The 26570-nt window shown below is 36.7% G+C and overlaps 1 protein-coding gene across 1 annotated transcript in view; it reads right to left on the reverse strand.

Annotated features, from left to right (window-relative positions):
* Nucleotides 1–26570, reverse strand: part of LOC103598987 (F-box/LRR-repeat protein 17) — a gene marked incomplete at its 3' end in the record, with an annotated part of 183506 nt that overhangs the window by 29524 nt on the left and 127412 nt on the right. Inside the window, exon 6 of the mRNA XM_008583063.1 lies at nucleotides 7900–8007. Within this exon, the coding sequence (XP_008581285.1) occupies nucleotides 7900–8007 (108 nt within the window). The remainder of the gene's footprint in view (nucleotides 1–7899; nucleotides 8008–26570) is intronic.

Raw genomic sequence — 26570 nt, forward strand, 5'->3', positions numbered from 1 at the left:
CATCAGATGATAGACCTTAAGGTTATTTTCACATTTTGATCATTGTGAACATTGCTGCTATGAGCATTCATGTACAAGTTTTTGTTTAAAACCTGTTTGTAATCCATTTGGTTCTATTCTTAGGCTTGCAATTCCTGGGTCATATGGTAATTCTATATTTAACTTTTTAGGGACCTGCCAAACTGTTTTCTACAGCAGTTGCACCACTTTCCATCTCCACCAGCAATGTACAAGCGTTCCAATTTCTCCACATCCTTGTCAACATTTCCTATTGTCCATCTTTTCATTGTAGCCATCCTAGTAGTTGTGAAGTTGTACCTCATTGTAGTTTTGATTTGCGTTTCCCAGTCATTTGCATGACTAATGATGTTAAGCACGTTTTCATATTCTTGTCAGCTAAGTATATGTTCTTTGGAAAAATTCAAGTCTTTTGCCAATTTTAATTGGGTTTTTGTCTTGTTGCTCAGATGTAAGAGTTCCTTACGTATCCTAGACAATAACGAGATATATGATTTGCAAATATTTTCTCCCATGCTGTAGATTGTCAATTCACTTTTTTCATATTATTCATTGATGCATAAAAGCTTTTAATTGTGATAAAGTCCAGTTTATCTATTTTTTTCTTGTGTTGCTCACACTTTCAGTGTTATAACTAAGAATTCATTGCCAAATCCAAGGTCATAAAGATTTTTCCTTATGTTTTCTTCAAAGATATTTTAGTTTTACCCCTTATATTAGGTCTTTGATCCATTTTTTTTTTCCTTTTTGTCTTTTTTCGTGTCCGGCAATGGATCGCAACCCTCAGTGTCACGCCCGTACCGGACTGGGACCGGCAACGGGATCGCAACCCTCGGTGCTGCGCCCGCACATCGCTCAGCCAGTGAGCGGGAACCAGTCTGTATGTGGGATCCGAACCCTCAGCAGGAGCGCCGCCACACTCCCAAGCGGCGCACTGTAGCAGTGCGCCACTGGGCCGGCCCCTTTGATCCATTTTTGAGTTAAATTTTGGATGTGGTATTAGGTGGGAGTCTAATTTCACTCTTTTGCATGTGGATATCCAGTTGCTACAGTACTATTTGCTAAAGAAACTATTCTTTTCCCATGGAATGGTCTTAGTACCAATTCAAAAATTAATTAACCACAGATGTATGAGTTTGTTTCCAGACTTTCAATACTCTTCCATTGATCTATATGTCTATCCTTATATCAGTGCCACTCTGTTTTGATTCCCATGGCTCTTGTAGTAAGTTTTGAAATCGGGAAGTGTGAGTTCTCCAACATTGTTTTTCTTTTTTGAAATTGTTTTGGTTTTTGGGACCCCTGCAATTCAATAATAATTTTAGGATTGGCTTTTCTATTTTTGAAGGAAAAAAGGCTGCTGATATTTTTATAGGGTTTGCATTGAATCTGTAAAGTGCTTTGAGTAGTACTGCCATGTTAGCAATGTTAAGTCTTCTAATACATTTTCATGTTGTAGGTCTTCTTTAATTCTTTTCAGCAATGTTTTGTGGGTTTCAGCATACAAGGTCTTGAACATCCTTGGTTAAATTTACTCATAAGTATTTTATCCTTTTTTAATGATAATGTAAATGGAACTGTTTTCTTAATTTCACTTTCAGATTGTTCATTGCTATCATACAGATGTACAACAAATTTTTCAGGCTTTTAAAATTTTTTTAGAAAGTTAGTTTTTTAAATTGACAAATAAAAATTGTACATTTTTATGGTATACAACATAATGTTTTGATATATGCATACAATGTGGGATGGATAAACCAAGCTAATTAGCATATGCATTACCTTACATACGTACCTTTTTTTGTGTGGTGAGAACACTTAAAATCTACTTTCTTAGCAATATTTCAATGCAATATATTTTTATTAACTGTATTCACCCTGATGTACAATTGATCTCTTAAACTGATTCCTCTTGTCTAAATGAAATTTTGTATACTTTGACCAGCACTTCCCCAAACCTCCCCAATGGTCAGCCTGAGGTAATCACCATACTACTCCCTACCCCTATGAGTTCAACTTTTTTAGATTCAACATTAAATGAGATCATGAGGTATTCATCTTTCTGTGCCTGGCGTATATCACTTAACATATGTCCTCCAGATTCATTCATGTTGTCACAAATGATAGAATTTCCTTCTTAAGGTTGAGTAGTATTCCATTATGTATATATACCACATTTGCTTTATCCATTCATCCACTGATGGACACTTAAGGTAATAATACATCTTGGCTACTGTGCAATGTTGCAATGTGCATGGGAGTGTAGATATCTTTTCGACATACTAATTTCATTTCCTTTGGATATATACCCAGAAGTGGAATTGCTGAATCATACGATAGTTCTATTTTTAAATTTTTTGAAATAAAAGCCATTCTGTTTTTCATAATGGCTGTATGAATTTACATTCCCACCAAAAGTGTATAAGGGTTCCTTTGTCTCCACATTCTTACCAACACTTGTGATCTTTCCTCTTTTGGAAAATACATTCTGACAGGTGTGAGGTGATATCTCACTGTAATTTTAATTTGGTTTCCCTGATGACTAAAGATGTAAGCATTATTTTTATATACCTGTTGGTCATTTATATGTCTTCTTTTGAAAACTGGCTGTTCAGGTCCTTTGTCCATGTTTTAATCAGGCTGTTTTCTTACTATTGATTTGTTTGAGTTCCTTATACATTTTTTATATTAACCCCTTATAAGATGTATGATTTATAAATATTTTTTCCCATTCCATAGTCTGTCTTTTCACTCTGTTGACTGCTTCCTTTGCTGTGCAAATATAACTGATTTTTTATGTTGATCTTGTAATCTTGATTTATTTTTGAGTGCCTAACCAACTTTGCATGTCTTAGATAAAACCCAATAGGTCATGACATATTATCTTTTAAAGATATTATTAAATATGATTTTCAAATTTTTGTTTAGAATTTTTGCATCTGTATTCATGAAAAATACACAATTATCTTCTCTTGTTATGTCTTCATCGAGTTCTGTTAACAGGGTAATAATAGCCTCACTCCTAGAAAAGCTGCATTGAGTTGCTATAATTTTTCCTTAAATATCTGGTAGAATTTACCAGTGAATCAATCTGGGCTTGGAGTATTATCAGTGGAAATGTTTTTAACTACCAATGCAATTTCTTTAAGACATACATATAGGGATATTCAGGTTATCTATTTCTTCTTGAGTGAGCTTTGGTAGTTTGTGTCTTTCCAATAAATTTTCCATTTCATCTAAATTGTTGAGTTTATAGGCATAAAGATGTGCCTCATATACCCTGGTTATTCTGTTAATATCTGTAGTTATGTCACCCCTCTGAATCATGATATTGGCAATTGTGTCTTTTTTTATCAGTATCACTAGAGATTTGTCAATGTTATCTATCTTATCAAAGAACCAGCTTTTTTCATTAATTTTCTCCCTTCTTTTTGTTTTCCATTTCACGGACTTCCACTTTGATCTTTATTACTTCCTTTCTTCTGTTTACTTTGGGTTTAATATGTTCTTCTTTTTCAAGTTTCATAAGATGAAAGCTGAGGTCACTGATTTGAGATCTTTCTTTTTTTTTTTTTTTTTTTTTTTTTTTAGGTGTTTGGTTTTATTAATTTTACCTAACTGGTTTTTTTTTTTCATTAATTTTCTCCCTTCTTTTTGTTTTCCATTTCACGGACTTCCACTTTGATCTTTATTACTTCCTTTCTTCTGTTTACTTTGGGTTTAATATGTTCTTCTTTTTCAAGTTTCATAAGATGAAAGCTGAGGTCACTGATTTGAGATCTTTCTTTTTTTTTTTTTTTTTTTCTTATATAGGTGTTTGGTTCTATTAATTTTACCTAACTGGTATTTTAGTAGCATCACACTAAATCTGACACACTGTGTTTTCATTTTCATTCACTTCAAAATATTTTCTAATTTCTCTTTTGATTTCTTCTTTATTCATAGGTTATTTACAATTGGATGAACAATGGGGATCCCCCACTGATCTCTGAGATTCTCTGTGCAATTCTCTCCACTCCAGTACTCTGTTCTCTGAAATATGGCTGTCTTGGTCTCTCTGGCCTTTCTCTTCTGTCTTGTCAAGTCAAATAGTCTGCTGAGTATTGCCTGGGCTACCCCTCTCTGTGCTGCAGTCTGGAAACTCTTTCAATGCAGTCGACTGAGACAATCACAGGTTCCTCTTGTTCATTTCCCATATCTCAGGGATCACTGTCCTCGGTTGTCAGATATCCAATGTCTTGAAAACCACTGTTTCATATATTGTGTCCAGTTTTGGGGTTGTTTCAGGGAAGACATAAATCTGGTCCCTGTTATTCCATCTTAGCTGGAAGAAGTCCAGTTTTGTTTTGTTTATATCATTATGAACCAATGACTTACACATTGATCTATTTTAATCCACTGCAGCAATTTTCCTTTTGATTTCCAAGGTATCCCAGCTTAAGCTAATGGAAGCCACCTCACACTGGATTTTGGGTCCTTTGACTTGTCCCTTCTAGTCCCTTTAGTGGCAAATGATATTTAGACACCATAGTCTAGACATTAGGGGTTAACTATATATGTGCATTTGCAGAACTTGTTTTAAAAAATAGGAAAGACAATAAGATAGAGAGGTTTTATATTTATAACTAAGTACACTGCAGTGAAAAGAACCCGCCTGTATTGGAGGAGACCAAGTTCAGCCACACATAACTCACTAACACTCTTAACTGTTAAGTGGAGATCCCAAAAGTTGTTTTTTATCTTTGCTTCCTAAATACAGATCTCTAAGTTTCCAGAGTCCTCTAAATCTAACTCTTTCTTCATAACCTGGGTGCATTCAGTCCTGGCTATTTCTGTACTCTCACTTACATAGTCATAGCAGCTTAGAAAGAAGGCCTCGGGCCGGCCCTGTGGCGCACTCGGGAGAGTGCGGTGCTTGGGTATGCAGTGGCACTCCCGTCGCGGGTTCGGATCCTATATAGGGATGGCTGGTACGCTCACTGGCTGAGTGTGGTGCGGACGACACCAAGCCAAGTGTTGCGATCCCCTTACCGGTCACAAAAAAGAAAAAAAAAAAAAAAAAAAAAGAAAGAAGGCCTCCTACCCCAATATTGTTTGGTATTAGCAGAATCTATCTAAATACTAAGGGTGTGTCATCAATAAATATTACAAAGTAAATGAGAATTCAGTCAAGACTAAGAATATCAAAATAAATTAAATCCAAGGAACCACAATTATAGGATATCAATATCCTTCGGCCTATTCCCAATCTTCTGCCTTCTTGCCCTTAGTTCAACAATCTAAGATGTCACAAATCCCCAATTTTCCTTTTTAACTTACTGAAGGCTTGACACTTTTTACTTTCAGTGAGAGCACCTCACAATCCCTTCCAGGCCAATGATTCTTAAATTCATAGATTCATTGGGGTGCAAGAAACTCTACATCTAGAGATAGATCATTTAACCAGGCACATGATTTTACAGATAGGAAACTAAAGCACAGAAATTTCATGTCACTTGCCTCTATTAGGAAACTTAAAAAGCTAAAGACTTAGTAAAACCATGTGTCAGACAGATTTTCTAAATTATGTAAAAAGTAAATATATTTAAGGTGATAGTTCTCAACACTGTATCTCACATCTCCCTAATAACATATTAAAATTATATACTATGATGATTATAAGAAAAACACAACTTTTTCAGGGGAATTTTCAAACATTTTGTGAATGTCTTAGTAATTACTATAAAAACACTATCATAATGCAAGTATTTTAAACCAAAATGCTTTAATTTTATTAAAACCTGAGTTTTACCCTTGGCTTTTAAGAGATAAAACAAGATAGCTTTGCAAAACCTACTAATGTTTAAAATGCCATCTTGCCTTTACTTGAATCCAGGAAATCAAATAATATTATACCACAAACCAGTCTTTGCTGAGAAACAAAGATGGTCCTCAAAACTTTGAGGATTAGCTTTAATGAGAGTCCAGTAGATTCTGACTGCTGAGAGGCCAAACCAGCAAACCTTGCCTATCATCTTCAGAAAAACCATCTCAGCAAATTGTTTCCAACACAGACATTTGCTGTAGCTGCTATTTTGTCACAGAGAATAATTCCGATCTTCTAAGTACCAGTGTACCATAATTTTGGCCACCTCAAAATGCTCAGGGAAGCATTTATTGGCCTAATAAGTCTTATTTTGTCTTTAATGAGTACAATTTCAAGTGATCATAAAAATCTTACATATGGTCATTACAACACTTGTTGAGCACAATCTGTTCATCCAAAGGCATTTCTACTCTACACCATAAACAGCATTAGATATGACCATAAAAACATTCATCTACCAAGATGTTCAGGCCAAGGTTACAGGAAATGAATAAAAAATTATGGTTACATACAGTCTTGGTTACACTAAGATGTTCTGCTAGAGCAATAACTGAGAATAAGCAGCCTAATCTCTCTTCTAGCTTCTGGTACTGATCCTCAAGATATAAATAAGGCTGATCAAAGTACAACCACAGGCTCTCTTTCAGATACACTAGACTAGAGAGAGATTTTATTTTTTTAAAGCAAAGTTTGCACTGATTTTCTAGCAATTTAGATACCATGGCATTTATTTTAAAGTTTTTTGTTGTTTTTTGGCGGGGGGTGGGGGGGGTAGCTGGTACAGGAACTGAACCCTGGACTTTGGTGTTAACAGCACCATGCTCTAACCAACTGAGCTAACCAGCCAGCCCACCATGGCGTTTATTTTAATAATAATAGCTAACATTTACTTAGCACTTACTGTGGTCTCAATACTGAGTCAAGCTCCTTAAATATATTACCTTATTTAATACCATAAAAAATAATTTGCCCACTTAGCTAATAAGCAGCAGAGCTAAGAGTCAAACATGAACTGACAATGGAGCCCAGGCTCTTATCCACTGTGCCTCCCTAGCATAGTCTTGGAAACTCATAAATACTTGCTCTTTTCCTAGGAAGAAAAGAAAGACATTATCTCCCACTAAACTGTAGGTTCAAAAGTCCTAAGAGATCAAGTACAAAGAGACCTGGGATCTTACCTGATTTGTTTCAGCATTGTGCTGCCAACACAGCTGTTTTCTAGTAGTTGTAAAATGAGGGAAGGCTGAATGAAAAGGTTGCTCAGCTATTAAGTGGAAAAACAAGATTCAGAACCATTCTCCTAAGTACTATATGATAGATTTAAACTCTATGCAGTAACAAATTTTAGGTAATACACAAGTAAATTTTATAGCAGCCAGTTTTTCCCTTGTATGGTTGTAAGGATTAGCTCCTAATTATTTTAGAGCTCTGGAAAGCATTAGCAATAACACACCAGTGAGAGATTACAAAGGAACTAGCATTTTTGTCATTGCTAAAATACGAGATCTCATATATGTTGTATATAATTGAATTCTCTGAGCTATAAGGTAAATTGTTGAAATACATTCACGTCTCTTTTCACCTTACATATTCAGCTTACTCATATGCACTGACCACATTCACTTTTTAAAGCCAAATGTTCATAGGACCTAGTGACGGTATGTGAGCAGTTAAAATTCAATCAAAATCTTCTAAGCCCAATACATTAACATTTAAATGATTCTTGTCACGGACATCAATTTCTTTTGTGCATATATTTCAGAGTCACTAGCAATGAAAAAGCAAAAAATCAGTGTCCTGTTTACATGAGTGTCCTGTTTACATTTACATGAGTGTCCTGTTTCACAAGGGCAAGTTTGGTATTGTTTCCTGTCACTGATTTTAACTTTATCAAACACTAGTACACTTCTATAATGGTCTCACTACTACTCCTTATTCGAGCACGTTTAACAATCCTGGGCCCATCACCTGAATGATACTCATTAACACCAAGGAGATGTAGCCATGGTACCTACCTTGGTTAGGTGAATGACTCCTTTAGAAGTGACTGAACAACCCATGAAGCCAACATACTGAAGTTCTGGACAGTGCTCAGCAAATGCTTTCACTGACTGATCTGTCACCTAGAGAAGAAACATGAAGACAGTTATTCAAGGTGATATTACAATGAACTCAAGGATTTGCTTCCTGCGAATTCCCTCTGCCCCACCTTGCAGTGGTTTTTAGTATATTCACAAGATTGTACACCATCACCAATATATAATTCCAGAACATATTCACCATCCCAAAAAGAAACCCCATGCCAATTAACAGTCACTCCTTTTTTCCCTTTGACAAACCAAGGAATGTCAAAGATTGGCAAAAAAAAAAAAAAAAAAAAATCCAGAAGCTAGAAGACAGCCTGGGATACATCATTTTCTATCATCTTCAGAAGGAACACAGCCCTGCCAACATCTTGATCTTGGACTTCTAGCCTCTAGAATTGCAAGACAATAAATTTCTGTTGTTTAAGACACTCAGTTTGTGGCAGTTTGTTATGGCAGCCCTAGCAAAATAATATACACATTTTCCACTCTTTCTTGATCTTACTCTAATCAGGCTTTTGTCCCTACCATTCAGCTGTTATCAACCTATCAAATTAAATGTTCAATTTCAATTCTCATCCTAGCCTTTCAGCAACATTAACACAGTTGATGATTTTTCTTGAAATAATTCATTCACTTGTTTATGGGGCACCAGTCTCCTGGATTTCCTCCTTCCTTACTGGTGGCTCTTAGGCACTTTGCTGAGTACCCCTCTCATCTCAGTCCTCAGCTCATTTCTATTTTCTATTTCACTTCATTCCCTAGGTGATCAAATCTAAGCTCATGGCTCTAAATACTAATTATATTAATGGTTCTCATGTTCATATCTCCAGCCCAGACTTCTGTACTCTATTTCAAACTTCCATGTTCAAATCAACTGTTTATTCACTCTCCTTGGATGTCTATAGGCATCTCAAATTTAACATTTCCAAAGAGGAAATCTTTATATTCCCAAACAACCCTGCTTTTCCCCAGTGTTTCCCATTTCAGTGAATGGCATCACTGTTCACCCAGGCATTCGAGACAAAATTTTTTCATTCAAAACAACATCCAGTCCACTAGGAAATACTGTCACCTCTTTCAAATATATCCTAAATGAAGCTACTTGTCATCTCTGCCACCACTACCACCTTAGACATCATCAGTATCATCTCTCATCTGAACTATGGAAATAGCCTCCTAACTGCCCTCCTGATTCTACTCTTGTTCCTTTATTTTTTATTCTTCATAAAGCAACCACCAATCTAATTAATGTCACTCTCTTGTTCAAAATTCTCCAATAGTTTATTATCACACAACCCAAACACTTTACTAAGGCCCATAAAGGCTCTTGATAATTTGACCCCAATCAGACCTCTACTTCTTTTACCACCATCCTTCATACCCCCACTCCTCTCATTTACTCCAACCAAAGCGGTCTCAAAGTCTTCCTCAAACATGCCATGTCTATCTCTGTTTCTAGGTCTTCATATTACACTTTCCTGCTGCCCCAATGCATCCTCCATACGTGGTCACATGGCTTACTTCTTCACTGCATTCCTGCCTTTGTTTCACTGTCACCCCAGCTAAAATAACACCCCAGCTAAAAAACTCCCCTAGTCACTCTCTATCTCTTACCCTATTTTGATATTCCTTATAACACTTATGTGATTATATTACAAGCTTACTCACTTATTAGTTTGTCATCTGTCTTCCCGCATTAGAATAACTCATCCTTTCTCCCTCCACTAGAGTAACCAACCATTCTGGTTAGCCTTGGACAGTCTCAGTCTTAGCACTGCAAGTCTCAAAACCCAGAAAACCCCTTGGTCAAGGCAAACTGGGACAGTTAACATCCTTACCAGGATGATCATCCACCCAGCCCAATTCACATACCATCAGAACCCAGAACGTCCATGGCACTTAGTAGGAACAAACTGAATATTTAAGCAAATGAATAAATGTTTTTTCTCTCTCTCTATCACCACACACTCCACCATACTTTTAACTCCTATTTCCTTTTAGATCAAGAGTATATTTATATTATTTTCATATGTTAATTTTTTAAAATGGCATTATACTAGTGGCCTCTGATATAGTTGGTGTGTGTTATAAAATCTTTTTTTAAAAAAACAGGGAAGCAGTGAACATTTTTATACCAGTGGCTCTTAACTTTCATGTGTATCATGATTAATTTTATGTGTCAACTTGACTACGCCATGGAGTGCCCAGATATTCAGTTAAACATTATTCTGGGTGTGTCTGTGACAGTTTTTCTGGATGAGATCATCAATTGAATCAGTAGACTTAGTAAAGCAGATTGCCTAGTGTGGAGGGGTCTCATCTAATCTGCTGAAAGGCTGAATAGAAAAAAAAGTCATAGTGAGGCAGAATTTGCTCTCTCTGCTTGAATGACTTCCAGCTGGGACATGGGTCTTCTCCTGCCTTAAGACGTGGACTGTAACTTATAGTATTGGCATTCTTGATTTCCAGGCCTTCAGACTTGGACTCAAAGCATACCAACAGTTCTCCTGGATCTCCAGATTGCTGATTGCAGATCTTGGGACTTTTCAGTCTTTGTAATCATGTAAGCCAATGCCCTATAATTATCTCTTGATGGATAGATAAATAGATAATCTCCTAATGGTTTTGTTTCTTTGGAAAACCTCGAATAATACAATACGTATTACAATCCCCTGAGGAGTTTATTAAAAACTCAGAGCTAAAAAGGGTGGGGCCCAAGTATCCATATTTTTAATAAACTCCCAAGTGACTCTTAAGACATGTGAAAGCTTAAGGCCCCAATACTACAAAGAAGCATTTGGTACTTCTAACCAGCTTTGTTTTAAAAGAAAGGCAGGCAAAATTCCTTTTTTGTCTCCCCTACCTCCAAAAAGTTTCCATGTGTGAAATTATATGCTTATAATTATACCAAAACTTTCTTCAGGTTTTCACAAAAAATGTAGTATATAAAAGAAGGTCCAATATTCTCTATCATATGCTTAATTTCAGATTCACTCTCCTCACAGTCAAGATGAAATCAACAAGTTAAACACCTTTGTTAGTTTTTTAAACAGCAGCAACTTACATCTCTTTTGCATTAGCTTTAATATGGATGACTCTTATTTTGTATCTCCCTTTCCTGTGCTGAACAGATATTGAAAAATAGAGGTGTGTGAGTAGCATTAATTCTAAAACAATCATAAGAACATTTTCCTTAAATAATGAAACCAACAGCATCCATGGTACATCTGATAAAAGATTAATTCTGCCCTCAAAAGTAAAGTATGCTTAAGCATATTAAAACAAAGGGTGCCATTGATAAATTAAAAATGGGCTTTCCTGACACTCAGCTTTCTAAAGACATTATGTTAACAAAAAATGTTTAAGGTACTAAAATTGCCAGAAGCTCCAATGAAACTCAATCTCTATTAAAAACAAAAAGGGGTAACAGAGGTTAAGTACATGGTCAGTTGGTTAATACCCTGTTCAATCTCAGTCTAACATCAAGTCTTTCCTATATCCATCCTCAAGGAGAGAAGAGGAACACAGATAAGGATTAACAAAGAAGAAAACTCATGTCCCAGGGGTCAGAACTTTCAGAGATAAGAAAAAGACTATTAAAAATTTGCTTGGTGGGTCTTTCCTTTTCAGCTCAAGCAATCAGAATAAGACAGCTCAGAGCAGCCTCCAACATCAACAGAGGCCAGAAAGACCAGAGTAAGTCTTAAGGGTATTGAAACACTCTTAGTAGGCTTGGGTGTGTTTTAGGAGACTAATAAAGGTGTCTTGAAGATTTGGGTGGCATCCAGCTCCACTCCCAAGAACAGAAAATTGGTTAGAGATTTGAGGCAGAAGGTCTGACAGAAATACCAGTGCAGACAGATTGTAGGAGGCAGGTACTGGTGGGTATCAGCTTCCTTGGGACCCTGAAGTCTGACTACCTAGTTTGAAATCCCAGGTGGACCACTTACTAGCTGTGTGATTTTGGACAAATCAGTTCACGTCTCTATACTTTGTTCCTTCTATAATATGGAGAAAATAACAGTGCCTACCTACCTCATGGAGTAAAATAAAGGGTAAAATAAGATAATGCATATAAAATGTTTTGAACTGTGCATGGAAGATGCTCAACAGATTTTAGCTATTATTATTATAATCACCACAGGTCTCCCTTTCTTCATTATTCTGATTCCTAGCCAGGACTAAGGGTTGACACGTAGAAGAGAATAATTTACAAATGGTGTAGTTAAAACATGATAGTTTATTCTCCTGGTTACTGCAAGAGATCCTGATCATAATTTAAGGGCTCTAGGTTATTAGCTAAACCTTGGGGTGGGAGTGAGGGAGACATAGGTGAAAGTTTATTATTGACTCATTACAGTAGAAGGAATCCCCTTTTAAGTTTCTCAACCTGGTTGCATATTAGAATTACCTCAGAAGCTTTCAGATTTAATCACTTCATGGAAATCTGCATCAATTTTATTTTAAAAGCATCCCAGAAGATTCTAACATGCAGGCTGGGTTATGAACAAGTTCTTGGGCCATCTATTCAAAGTGTTGTTCTCAGACCAGCAGCATTGGCATCACCTTTGAGCTCATTAAAAATGCAAAATCTCAGGCCCCACCACAGACCTCCTGAATCCTTATCTGCATTTTAGCAAGATCCTTAGGTGATTCTCATGCACCTTAAAGCTCAAGAAATACTGCTCATGTGATAAAGGACTATGTCATCTTCTTGGGGTGAAATAAAGCAAAAACTGAATGGCTATGTCATAACTCATGCACTATGGAAAACTTTTTAAACAGTTTTATTGAGGTATAATTTACATAAAATAAATTCATCTATTCTTAAGACTACTGTAGTTTTGAGTTTTAATGTTTATACAGTTGTACAACCATTATCACAACACGGTTTTTGAACACTTTTATCACACCACCCCCAAAATTCCCTTTATTCTTTAGACCCATATGCAGTCAGTCCCAGATCCCACCCCCACCCTAGGCAATCACTGATCTGCTTTCTACCTGTGTACTTTTGCTTCTCCTACAAACTTCATATGAACAGAATTGAATAATAAGTAGTCTTTTGTGTCTAGCTTCTTTCACTAGCATAATGTTTTTAAGGTTCATCCATACTGTTATATGAATCAGTAGTCTATTCATTTTATTGCTGAGTAGAATTCCATTGTATGGATATACAACATTTTGTTTATTCTCACATTGATGAATATTTGAATTATTTCCAGTTTGGGGCTTTGACAAATAATGCTGCTGTGATCATTCACATACAAGTCTCTGTATGGACACATATATTTTCATTTCTCTTGAATAAATATCTAGGAGTGGAATTGGTGAGTCATATAAATTCATGGAAGGATACATATTATCTTTTAATTCAATTTTTCCATAAACTTTTTGAAGTACCCTTGTATGTCTAATTTTTGACCCATTTTTAAAATTAAGTTGTTTGTCTTAATTTGTAAGAGTTATTTATATATCCTGGATACAAGTCCTTTATCAGATATTTGTTTCACATATATTTTCTTCCATTCTGTGCCTTGTCTTTCCATTTTTTTAATGGTGTTCTTAGCTCTAACATTTAGGTCCATGATGTTCTTGGAGTTCATTTTTGTGTATGGTGTGAACTAAGGGAAAAGGTTCATTTTCTGCATACATGTATCCACCTGTCCTAACACCATTCGTTAAAAAGACTATACACTATGAAAGAATTTTAAAGCTCCAGCCCAGAATGTCTTGACTTGAAGAATCATACTTAAAGACTGTGGGAAAACCAGGCAATAGGTAAGAATTAGTACGCAAACAGAAATGCAACTCTGTATTTGGAAAGAACCATCAAAAATTAGGGAAGAATGAGAACAGCTTGCAAAGCAGATTTTGATTTTGATCTTTCAGTCAGGGCTGTGATGAAGACCAAGAGAAAGATAACCCCCAGATTCAACATGATTCACATGGCAGAGATAGAAAAGGATCATCCCCTTAAGCTGGCATTCTAAAGGTGAAGCTACACTTTTATATCTGCATGAACAGGAAGTAGGTGCATTTAGTGTTATCTCAGGAAAAGCACTGGTAATAAGGAATGTCTGTTGTGCCTTCAGAGTTGAGGGAACCATGAAAAGCCGGAACAATATAAACATACATAAAGATCTTAGTAGAGCTTCAGTTCAGGAATCTTAAGGGGGCCTTCTACAGCTGCTAAACCTCAGGCAAATAAAAATGAGAAATGTAGGGAGCAAAAGGGAAAAGGAAGGGGATGTTGATTCTCTTAAGCTCTTAAGGGTTGCACTTAATCAGAGTCTTTTGAGGGTGGTTTCCTGTGAGATCAAATGTGTGGATAAGAGAGAAGCCCCTCCAAGATGCAGAAATAATAGGCTTAGAAAATCTAGAGGAGGGGGACAACTATAATAGCCATTGTGGAAAAAGGCCATATATGACTAAGAAACTCTTGGCTAGAAGAAAGATAAAAGAGTACTGCTGTTCTACCAGCAGTAGAGGGTTAGTGTTTATAAACATGAATTTGAATTGTGGATTGTTCTGCTTCTAAACCTGGAGATTCAGACTCTAGACAGTTCACACTCAGTCGAGATTAGGGGTACTAGCAGCCAAAGACTTGAAGAGGGAATAGACAATAAAAACAGCTACATTTGCTAAGCCTTAATACGTACCAAGCTGAGTCCTCTCTATGTATCATCTGGGATCCTAATAATAACCTTGAGAAACATTATTATCCCCATTTAACAGATGACTAAAATAAGCCTGTCAGAGATTGACTTCCCCAAAATCAAACCAGTGGTAGGTGGCAAAGTGGGATTTTAAATTCCGTCCTTCAAACTTTTGAAACCTGTTCTCTTTACATTATACAAACTAGGATATGATTCCTTTCGTGGTACTAATCTCACTCAAATGCAAGAGCAAATTCAAGACTTCCAGAGAATTCACTTCCAGAGAAGTAGAGTGGCAGGAATCAAGGCACGATCAGTCTACTTTCGAGGGAATTTTCTAAGAGAAATGCTACCCTTTGATTACTTTTCTCATCTCCTGCAGATAGAACAGGTTTGGTGCTAATACTGTGATAGTCTTGTATATCTGGAGAACCTTCCCCTGCCAAAGAGGGAAGCATAGTAGAGGGTTGGGGTAATCTAATTCAGAAGTGTTGAAGAAGCTGGATTAATGGTAGTATATCATAAAACCACAGAAGTAGTAACAAGAATTCCAGGAAGCACTTCTATCTAGAAAGGACTAAAATTAAAGAAGATAAAAAGCAAGGATGGGAGAAAATTTTATATAAATTTCAGAACTCTAAATGAAGAGATGCAATTTATTCTTATTTTAAGACTTTAAGTTTTCTTGGACTATGGGAGGAGAGATCTATTTTTATCTACCAGAATAAGATTGATTCAATAAGAGGGGTTTTATAATCCGTACTGAAAGATTAACTTTTAGGAATAATTGCTAGCATATCTGGGAGGAAAAAAAAAGGTGAAACAATCTTTGGACACTTTTATACTGCTAGCATTATCCAGTTATTCCATGTAATCCTACATGAGTGTACCAAACAACATAATGGTATTTCCTGACCTTGATCAGAAACTATTAACACAAAAAGTTGTCCCTAGACTTCATCTGAGACCTTCTAATTCAGGGCCCATAAATATATAGCTTTTAATAGTTCTCTTTTTTTTTTTTTTGGCTTTTTCGTGACCGGTAAGGGGATCGCAACCCTTGGCTTGGTATCGCCCGCACCACGCTCAGCCAGTGAGCGCACCGACCATTCCTATATAGGATCTGAACCCACGGCGGGAACGTCGCTGCGCTCCCAGCGCCGCACTCTCCCAAGTGCGCCACGGGGTCGGCCCTTTTAATAGTTCTCTTAATGATTCTTATGGAACCAATCCAGAGCGGGAACGTCGCTGCGCTCCCAGCGCCGCACTCTCCCGAGTGCGCCACGGGGTCGGCCCTTTTAATAGTTCTCTTAATGATTCTTATGGAACCAATCCAGAAACAGTCCCATGACGAAACTCACAACTATGGCTGACTGGACCCTCCAAATACTAGTACTGAAGATGGGGTTATCTCTTTGCCATTTCTACTGTCCCCACCATGGTCCAAGATATGTCATCCCTCTCCTGGACATCAATTGCCTACATACTGGACCCCCTTCTGCCACTCTTCATCCCACCAATCTATTCTTTACCCATCAAGCCAAAGTGATATTTCAAAAAGCACAAATCAGATCATGTCAGTCTGCTATTCAGAATCTTTCAATGTTCCCAATTACTCTTGGAATAAAAATCTAAACTCCTTCTATTACCTACAAGGCCCTGCATGATCTGGATCCTCCCTACCTCTTCCACCTCATTTCATCCCACTCTCCCCTCTCCTTGCTCACTGTGTAATGATTTCCCCATCTATCCCATTCACTACTATATCCCCTGTGCTTGGTACGGGGCCTCACACAAAACAGGAGCTCCAAAAATAAAAATGAATGAATGAAGTACTGTGTTGATGCATGTCAATGGCTTGTTGGTTCAATACTGAAAAAATATTTTAATGCCAAGCAAAATCGAACTATTAATCTTATAGGTTCCAAGTGGTACAAAAAAGCCATGGCTAAGAATTAGATAAATAGCCTCACAAAGCTAAAGACAGGATTTTCAAGGAAGCAACAGCAGTACTCTGATTCCACACCCATATGCTTGGAGTGAACAGGAAAACTAATGTTGGAGAGTTAACAGGGTGACTACCTAATCTCACTCAGTACTTCAGGACCAATTCAAGGCCTTCTTTCTGCCCCCTAGGAAAAAGAACAGGAAACGAGAGGCTACTTTCTGGGGCATATTCAGGAGGAATGCCAACCTTTGATTAATTTCTTCATCTCTTGGAGCCCAAGTGGTCAGTAGGCCTGTGGAGTGCCCTTATTCTCTGAGTGCAAAATAAAGCCAGTGCAAAGCAGTTTGCTTGGCTAAGCTCTGCACTGATCTTATACCCAAAGAAAAATACATTTCCGTGTCTTCCAGATCAGCAAGGTTCACAGACTAGAAGAGTCATATGGATTCTTGGCAGAGGCCAGTTGGAATAGTTTGGTTGTCTGAGTATCCCCTCTGCCATGTAGCAGTGGTAACCAAGGAGAGAAATAGTGGGCATTTGGATGGATAATTGGTTTAGAAGAGTGCAAGAGAATTACCCAGTCCACTGAACTAGCATTATATTTAAAAATAAAAAACGCACACTTATAGTGTGTCTAATGAAGGGCTTATTTCACTCAGGGCTGCTCAGTCTCTCAAATTCCTTTAACAAATATTAGAGGTCTACTATGATGTACAGTCTCCTACCTCCAAGAACAGAGGCTACAGTTTGGGATATGAACAGGCCTACCTCCCACAACTACCAGTGAGATCCCTGGGAATATCTTAGTCTGTACATCACATCCCAGTTCAGTTCAGTTCAGTTTAGTTTCCCAAGGCCTTCTGACTAGATCCAAAACCAAGCTAGAGGAGATAACCAGATTTTGGGAGATTGAGAGCCAGGCAGAATTGCTGTGACTTGATATTGAAGGAACTTATTTAGTGTAAATATGAGAAATGTACAAGCTTAATAAGCTATAAGGTTCCCTTGAGTTCCAACATATGGCAGTCCCATGACAGATGGAGCCATTCATTAAAGGCTCTGAGGGAAAGAAGGTAAAGAGAAAATTATACTTTGAAGTACATTTACACAGGACTAGCTGAAGGGATATTCTGGCCTCAGAGAGGCTGGCCTCGAGGCTATTGCTGCAGAAGGACCCATGGCCCCAGAGGACAGCAGTATAATACACTACAAGGCATCTTGGTTAGGCCTGGCCACATGCCAGTGTCAGTAAGCACCCATCTCTGACAAGCTACAAAGAATATTTGAAGTATTGTGATGATAAAAAATCCTAAATGGAAGAAATTTATTTAAGTACCCAATAAATATAAATTATACTTACAGGATCTTTATACCAGAGAAATGCAAATCAAAACCACACTGAGATACCATCTCACCCAGTTAGACTAGCCTTTATCAAAAAGACAGAGAATAACAAATGCTAGCAAGGATGAAGAGAAAGGAGAACCCTCCTATACTGTCAGTTGGACTGTAAATTAGTGCACCCATTATGGAAAACAGTACGAATGTTCCACAAACAACTACAGACAGAACTGCGATATAATCCCAGCAATAACACTGCTGGGTATATATTCAAAAGAATGGAAATCATCACGTCGAAGGGATACATTCACTACCATGTTCCTCACAGCTCAATTTACAACAGCCAAGGGTTGGAACCAACCTAAATATCCATCAACAGACAACTGGGTAAGGAAAATGTGGTATATGTACACAATGGAATACTACTTTGCCATCAAAAATAATGAGTTCTGCCACTCGTGGCAACATGAATTAACTTAGAGAAAATTATGTTAAATGAAATAAGCAAGGCACAGAATGATAAACACCACATGTCCTCATTCATAAGAGGGAACTAAAAATAAATAAAGAAAGAAAGATACAACAATCATAATAATTCACTGAACTTTCAAAAGGAGAGAACAGAACTGAGGCTACCAGAAGTGGGAAAGGAGGGAGCAGGAAGGTTAGTGAGAAAATGGTAAAGGGCCACAAAAAAATGATTACATTGTGTAATGTTGAATATACTAATTATCCTGATTCGAGCATCACATATTACACGCAGGTATTGATAATTCAACACTGTTCCCCACAGATATATACAATCAAGTATATTTCCGTAAATAAATTTTTTAAAGTAATTTGCATATCTAGCCTAAAAAAATTATAATTATAGGAACTTTACAAATGAAACACAATAAATTTTTTCTTTTTGTTTACTCAGCTCTTCAAAATCTATGTAAAAATTGTTTTTCTCATCTTCACCTTCCTTTGCTTTTAAGTATTATAACTTTCATAGAGTGCAGCATATACACTCACTATTAATACACTAAGAAGCCTTCTCATTTGAAATAATAATACAAAAACACAGAACAAATTGTGACTTATCACATAAAAGGAAATAGCTGAACATGGAGACAATACTTGGTACGGATTCACTTTATAAATAATTTCAGTAAGACTTTCATCACTATGCTCTTAATTTAATAAAAAATTCATAGCTACTAAATTTTTTAAAGAAATGTAAAAGCAGATTATTTAAACAAAAATAGTTTTCTCTTAAACCATGGTCAGACAACAATATTTACAGAACATATGTTTTGTGCCAAGTACTGTGCTACAGACAATGGTTAAGAGAGACAGCCCTCATAGAGCTTACAATTTAGCAAGAAGAGCACACATTAACAAACACCTATTTCAAGTGTGATCACTGTATTAATATAGTCATTTGCAGTAGTCAATGAACTTTCACTTTCTAAGTATGCCATAATTATGTAGTTTATAGGGAAAGGACCTAAAAACATACCCAATTATTACAAATAATTATACCCAATTATTACAAATATTTTCTTAAATATTTTATGTCTTAATTACATGACTATATTTCAGTAGACAGTTATAATAAAGGTTCCTTTTATATATCATGAGAAAACAAGGATTATTTAAGAATTCATATTTACAAATACAACTTTGACTTTAAGTTAGCACTATAGAATTGTTTCATCAAGCAAATCGGAAGCACAAAGCAGTAAAATTTAATTTTTAGCTTTTTATTATTAAAAAGATAAAAAAATATACAAAGGTAGACAAAATAATAAAGTAAACCTCCATCTACCAGTCTTCCAGCTTCAACAATTATTTACTCATAGCCAACCTTGTTTCATGTATAGCCCTATTCACTTCCAAAACATATTTATCTGTATTTCAGTGTGTGTGTATATATATATATATATATATATATATATATGAAATATGTAAATATTTCAGTATATATGTAAAAGATAAGATTCTCCTAAAATCATAACCTTAATACTATTACTATATCTAAAAAAATAATTTAGCAAAAATGTTCATGTTAGACCTAATATGAAAAATGAACTATGTATAGTTTTTATGGAGATAATAATCCAACATAGTGGTTTTAAAATCTGATTTAAAAATAACAACAATTTTACAAAAACTGACCCTCTGTCAACAAGGGCATTAAGATTCATAATAGCAATTTTCTAAAAAGTCTAAAATTCCATTAGTGTCCAATGAGAATTTGATCATTTGATTGCTTATTTGACCTTCCCTGATTTTTGCTCATTCCATCTTGCTTAATGTTAGTCTGGGCTTGGAAAAGTCAGATTGGCTGATAAAAAGAGATACATAAAAGTTATGCATTAAAGTATTGTGAACGGGAGAGGTATTTGTCCACAACTAATGGCATAGATATTTTTCCCTATTAAAAAGATCTATGATAAGTTAGATATAAATTAACCACTTTCCTTGAATTTGCTAAGTTTCTTTGATTAATACTACTTTTGTTTATTGAAATTCAATATATAGATAATCTAAATGAAACAGAAAAAATAATCTATTCTGTGTCAACTCATTGTTTAATTCATGAAAAGGGTAATCTAAAAAGTAATCTACTAATGTAAAAATCACAGGTATATATACAGCAATATTTACAAAGTACTTTCTAGCACACACATACATTTGTACATTAGCCCAATGAGAAAAACACGCAAGTACAATTCCCATTTTACAAATGAAGAAATGGGGAAATTAAAATTACCTGCCCAAGGCTGCATGTGAGCCCAGCAGTGGTTTCATAAATATAAAATTAATTCTTTGGTTATATCACTTGAAAAAATGTTCTAATTTTCTGAAAGTAAGGGATCTCTCTTCCATTCTGTCAAACTTTATTTCATTCTAAATAATACCTTTAAATTAGCAGATATGGATGGTTTGAGGATTAATTTCAAAGACTACAAAAGAGAAATTCACAAGAGTATGGCTGAAGGCTAACTTAAAACCACCACACAGATCATTTGCCAAAATTTGATTGTGTGCATGTATCATGTGTCATATAAGAAAATAGGAAAAAATAGAAGTAGTGTATAAACTTTGAATTTTGAATCATGTAACTGAATGAAGTTTCATCATAAAGGATAGAATGAACTTAATTCCCAGAAGGATAACACATAAAAAAACAGTGGAAGAGCACTGAACAGCTAGTTAGTATTTCAAAAGGCTAGTTAGTATTATCAAAATCCAGCCATGATAAAGGTAATTTATTTACACTTCCAAGCCATCTATAGTTCTTTCCTTACCTATGTTACTCTGCATTCTCTGTTTTCCTTTCTCAACCTCTGCCTGAATACTTTTTCCTCTGCATGCCATTTGTCCTCTCCCCTTTCCTGCATCTCCCCACATGTCATCTTTCCTCCTTTCTCTGGTTCTTTCCTTTTCATGTTTCTTCTGAATCCTTTTGCCCACTTTCACACCCTTCTTTAACTGGATGAATATAATATAAAATAAAGACATTTTATTTTTTATTTTATTATTATTTTTTAGTTATTTTTAAAGAAAATGGAATTTTATTAATATTATTTTTTACAGTCTAGGATGTTGTAGTGGAGCAGTTGGGAGGGAGGGGGAGAGGGAAAAGGGGAAGGAAATCGGATGGAAAAAGAAGGGAGGAGATGGGGCAGAGGCCTGTGGCACCCCCCTCATTTCCATAGGGGAAACTGGTAGGCTTCCAGCAGTGGTTTGGTCATTGCTGGGCTGGGTGCAGATGTCAGGAGGGCGTGGAAAAGCCCTAGCCCCCCACCATCCCAGCTAGGGAACCTGGGGCCCTTCTTGCTGTGGCTTAGTGGTTGTCACTTGGCTGGTTGCACATGTTGCGGAAGCGTGGCTGAGGCCCAAGGCCCCCCCCCCCTGCTTGGGAGAGCCCAGAGCACTTCCTGTGGTAGCTCAGTGGTCACTGCTAGGCTGGCTACAGGTGTTGGGCAGGAGGCATGGCCAAGGCCCAAGACCCCCCCCCCACCTCCCCATGTCAGGAGAGCCCAGGGCGCTTCCTGCGGCAGCTTGGTGGTCACTGCTGGGCTGGCTGCATATGTCAGAGGGGCGTGGCCGAGGCCCTCTTTCCCACCCTCAGCATTGGTAGCTGGTGTCAAGGGGCATTGCTGAGGCCCCCGGCCCTCCCCACTTTCTGGCTTGGTATCCCAGGGGACTTCCATTCCTTTTATGTGCTATAGGTGTTTTCTGGTGAAATGAGACCTTTACTACTTAATATGAAACTTTGTCTCTGATTGTGGGTACTTTTTTTCTCTCAGTTCTGTGTTTGATTATTTGCTGTTCCCACCATTTAAACTCTGCACTGGTGTCAGGTCCGCCGCCGGCCGACCCGAACAGCCCTAGCCTCATTCCTTTTGGTGGGCGAGTGAATGGCCCGGATTACTCTTTCCCTCCGGTCCCCTTTGGAAGGAGATAGGGGAAGAGAGCCGTGAAGAGAGGTGAGCACAACTGCCGGCCCCAACCAGCCCAGTTTAAAGGACACTCAGACGTGGTGGGGGGTTCTTTCGAGCAGTTCCATTTATTATCACACAAGCACTTGCTTTTAAAGGCAAATGGGGAAGAAAGGTTTTTTACATCCTCCAATCAGCTTAAGGGTTACAAGAGCATGCATCCTGTCTCAATGCCTAGCTATTGCAACCACACAGTGTTCACGAGCATGGAAGCACATATTTGGCCAATAAGGGCTAAGGCAAGGTTCTCGCAGACACTCCCACTCTACTTCCTCCCAGTGCCGTCTTAGGCTGTCACATTAATGCGCCCTTGTGGGTCCATAATGGCGCTGCTTGTAATGTCACTTAAGGTGGCATTAGTTTTTAAGGCCCGACACACTGGAACTAATTTGTTGTCCTTTGCTTACTTCTAAAATGGGGGAACTTCCTGTGGGGACCAGTACTTGAGCTGTGCAATTGAGTTAGGTTGCTGCATTGCTGCTGGTTCCCTAGGGAAGACTTTTTGTGCAGCTCAAATTGTAATGGTTGACTTTACAGGTACTTCTGGCTCTCGAGAGATCCGAAACTCTGGTCTGGGCCTGAGTCTTTTCATCAAACTGCACTCCCCGAAATTTTATATTCCTAACTAGTCTCCTCTGAGTGGACCTTCATTGATAGGGGTGAAGATCAGCTGTCCTTGCTGTGTCCCAGTGTTCTCCCAGTGGGCCCATCTCCCCCACTGCCCATGCTTCAAACAGTTCCCATGGGACAGGCCATGCGCTGGTCCCTTGTGATGACTCACTGGCCTCTGAATGGCTCCTTTCTTCAGTTGTTGTGGCTCCTCGCTCCTATGTGAGTCCTCTGGAACCCTATTAGTGCTCTTGCTGGCCTGGGGGTCGCCAAGGCCCTCTTCTCCCCAGCCACTTCCAAGCAACTTCATCCAGAGGGCACAGCTGTGGCTTTTGCTGGCTCCTGCTCCATGCACTCAGCAGGTCCAGCCTGAATGTGCCCAGGGCTCAAAATAGTCTGAGCGGTTTTTTCTTTCTTTCATCATGGCTTCTCTTGCCTTCATGCACTCCATAGGTCTTGCCTCCTCTTCCCCTGAGCTCTATCGGCCCCAGCTTGGCTGTCGTTGCTTTTTTATAGTTGTAAATTGGTTGATTTGTGGGAGAGAGTGACACTGGGACCATCTATTCTGCCATCTTGACAGGAAGCGGGATGTATTTTTCAAGGCATTTTAAATATAATTATTATACTAATTTAAAAGCAATAATATTAAACTTTAATTTATCTCAAAAAGCAACATAAGATTATGTGACTCTCTATAAAATCAGTGGAATCAGACTGCCTGGGTTGCAATTCAGCTATACTTCTTACTAGCTGTGTGACTTTAAGAAAGTTATTTATTACCTGAAAAGTGTGAAAATGAGAAACCAACCTAAGGCAGTTTTTGTGAGCATTCTAAGAAAATACCCATGTGTCAGGCACACGCTATACAAAGTGTTCAATAAAGGTTAGCCACTACTCCATGTATTTACACTTCCTTACCCCACTTCCTTAGAGCTGACATTTTGAACATTACTGTACAAAGTTGGTTTTCATTCCTATCTGCTATACAAAGTGTTCAATAAAGGTTAGCCACTACTCCATGTATTTACACTTCCTTTCCCCACTTCCTTAGAGCTGACATTTTGAACATTACTGTACAAAGTTGGTTTTCATTCCTATCATTGCACTCGGTAGAATATAAATCGGAATTTAATGAAAATCTCGGTTATGTTGTACCTACCCCCACAAAGCCATTAGAAATAGAAATGACAACAATACATAAACTAGTCTATTCTATACTTGTTCACCAGGCTATAGTTATATTTAAGAAGGAAAAAGTACAAGTTAAATGAAACTTCCAGTTGGTAAAATATCAGTAACAAGTTTAACTGTACATAGCAGGTTACCTGCACTTTGCAATATGTTTAAAATTATAGGTAACAGTAAAGAATAATCCAAATAACTATTTGTTTTGTTAAAGCATACTGATTCTATTTTTAATGTTCTAACTTGACAAATTATTTTAGTCTAAAAGCACTTTAATAATGGCAACACATTCTATTATTGTTAAAGTCTTTGGAAAACACAACAAAGTATATACACCCCAAATTAGGCTTTGCAATGGTCTTACATACCCAAGTCTTGGGCAATAAGTAGAATAGCAAAGTTTCTCATTTGTGAAGGAAATACACAAGAAAGTTTTCCACTAAGCTGTATAACTCATATATGTGTGTGTGTGTGTATACACACACACATATATACATATGAAGAGACTCGATTTAAATGTATATTTCATAATAAAGAACATATCCATCCCTGGAAGGTTAATTTATAATATGCGAAAAGAAAATGTACAGAAGCAAGGGCACAACCTTCAAAAAGTCACCTGTGTTTGTGAAAATATTTCAGATTAGACTTTAATATTTTAACAGGTGAAAATGCTTCCCAGGGTGAATAAAATCTAACAAAGGTATAAAGCCCTAACGATCTGTGTTTTAATCATAAATGAAAGACAATAATCATTTATTTAAAAAAAGAATACAAATACACTGATGTATGAATATAGAACATTTTACACATATTCATGTTAACATTCTTTAAACAAGAAAACCTATCATCAAAAAACAAAACCTAAAATTAGGTTATACATTTTTCATGTCAGACAAATACATTCACAGCTCACTAAATGTTCTTTCTTACATTTCAAACAGCTTGTAAAATCCCACTCCTTTAAATAAAGTTCCCCAAATAATTAGAAGTTAAGATGGGAGTCTGCCATTCACCCTACCCTAGTCCACTTGGCACACACACTTACCCTCCACAAATAAAGCTATGCAAATAACAGGAAAGTACAGAAGGAATTTTCTTTATCAATTTTGGCAGGAAAGAAAAAAGCATATTGTACAAATGTTTCATTTCTTAAATTAGAAGCTCAGAAAAGGCAGAACTCACATTGTACAATGTCAAGACATAGAATCATCTCTTCAGATAGAGTTGTCAAAGGAGGATTTTATGTATTTTCACGAGAACACTGTATCCAAGTCAAAGTTAACATATATCAGTAGCACAAGGCCTGACAATAGTAAGTGCTCAATAAACAATTATTGAATACATGAATAAATGAAACCAATCAATCCAGAAAAAGCAGATACTGGAAAAACCATATCACTGAAGACAAAATGACAAATACATTGCAGAATTTCTATTAAGAAAAAGTTAGTATTTGAGTGCCTACTTGCCAGACACTGTGCTAGATAATTTTCATTAATATTTACTTGTATTACAGTGTAAAAGTCTTAAAGATGCTTATACATTTTAACCCAGGAAGAGGACTGCTGGAGATTTCTAAGGAGTAGGCTAAGCAAAAAAGCAGACAGAGCTGTAGACCAGGATACTCACTGCAGTGCTTTTTATACTAATAAAAAACTTGAAACCTCCCAAATGTTTTAATGTAGAATAATGGTTAAATGGTAGTGTATATTTTTGATAGAGTGCTCTGGGCCATAAAAGACCATTATTTAGTAAAAATATTTAATGAAGTAGGAAAATACAACGTAATTGAAAAAGCGGGATATAAAATTATTGAGTATAATTATGATTCCATTAAGAAGTATATATACAGAGAAAAAACACTGAGAAAATAAAATGTTAACTCTCTTCGAGGTGGAATTATATACATACAATTTTAATTTTCTTTATGCTTTTCTTTATTTTGTAAAATTCCACATCAATTTTTTATATACTCACAGTCAGAAAATACTAAAAAAGGGGGAAAAAATGTGAGAATACTTTTTCAACTTTATTTTCTTGTTTTTTTATTCTCTTAATTTAGCCTAAATAATTTTCATAAAAGTTTAAAAATTTTTAAGAAATAAAGTGCAAATTTTCTTAGAAATCTTAGAAAAAAGATTATAAAATACTTTAACATATAAAATATGAACTATAAATAAGTACCATATTTCTAACCTGGGCTTTATTCTTCTAAAATAACTTCTAAAAACCATACAATAAGAAAAAAGAAATTATAAAACAATATACGAGGGGCTTCAAAAAGTTAATGGAAAGATTCATATTATCTTTTAATTCCACTTCTCCAAAAATTTTTTGAATTACCCTCATAAACTACATCTA

Source organism: Galeopterus variegatus, unplaced genomic scaffold (assembly GCF_000696425.1).
Source record: "Galeopterus variegatus unplaced genomic scaffold, G_variegatus-3.0.2 Scaffold2819, whole genome shotgun sequence".
In the NCBI taxonomy this organism is placed as follows: Eukaryota; Metazoa; Chordata; class Mammalia; order Dermoptera; family Cynocephalidae; genus Galeopterus; species Galeopterus variegatus.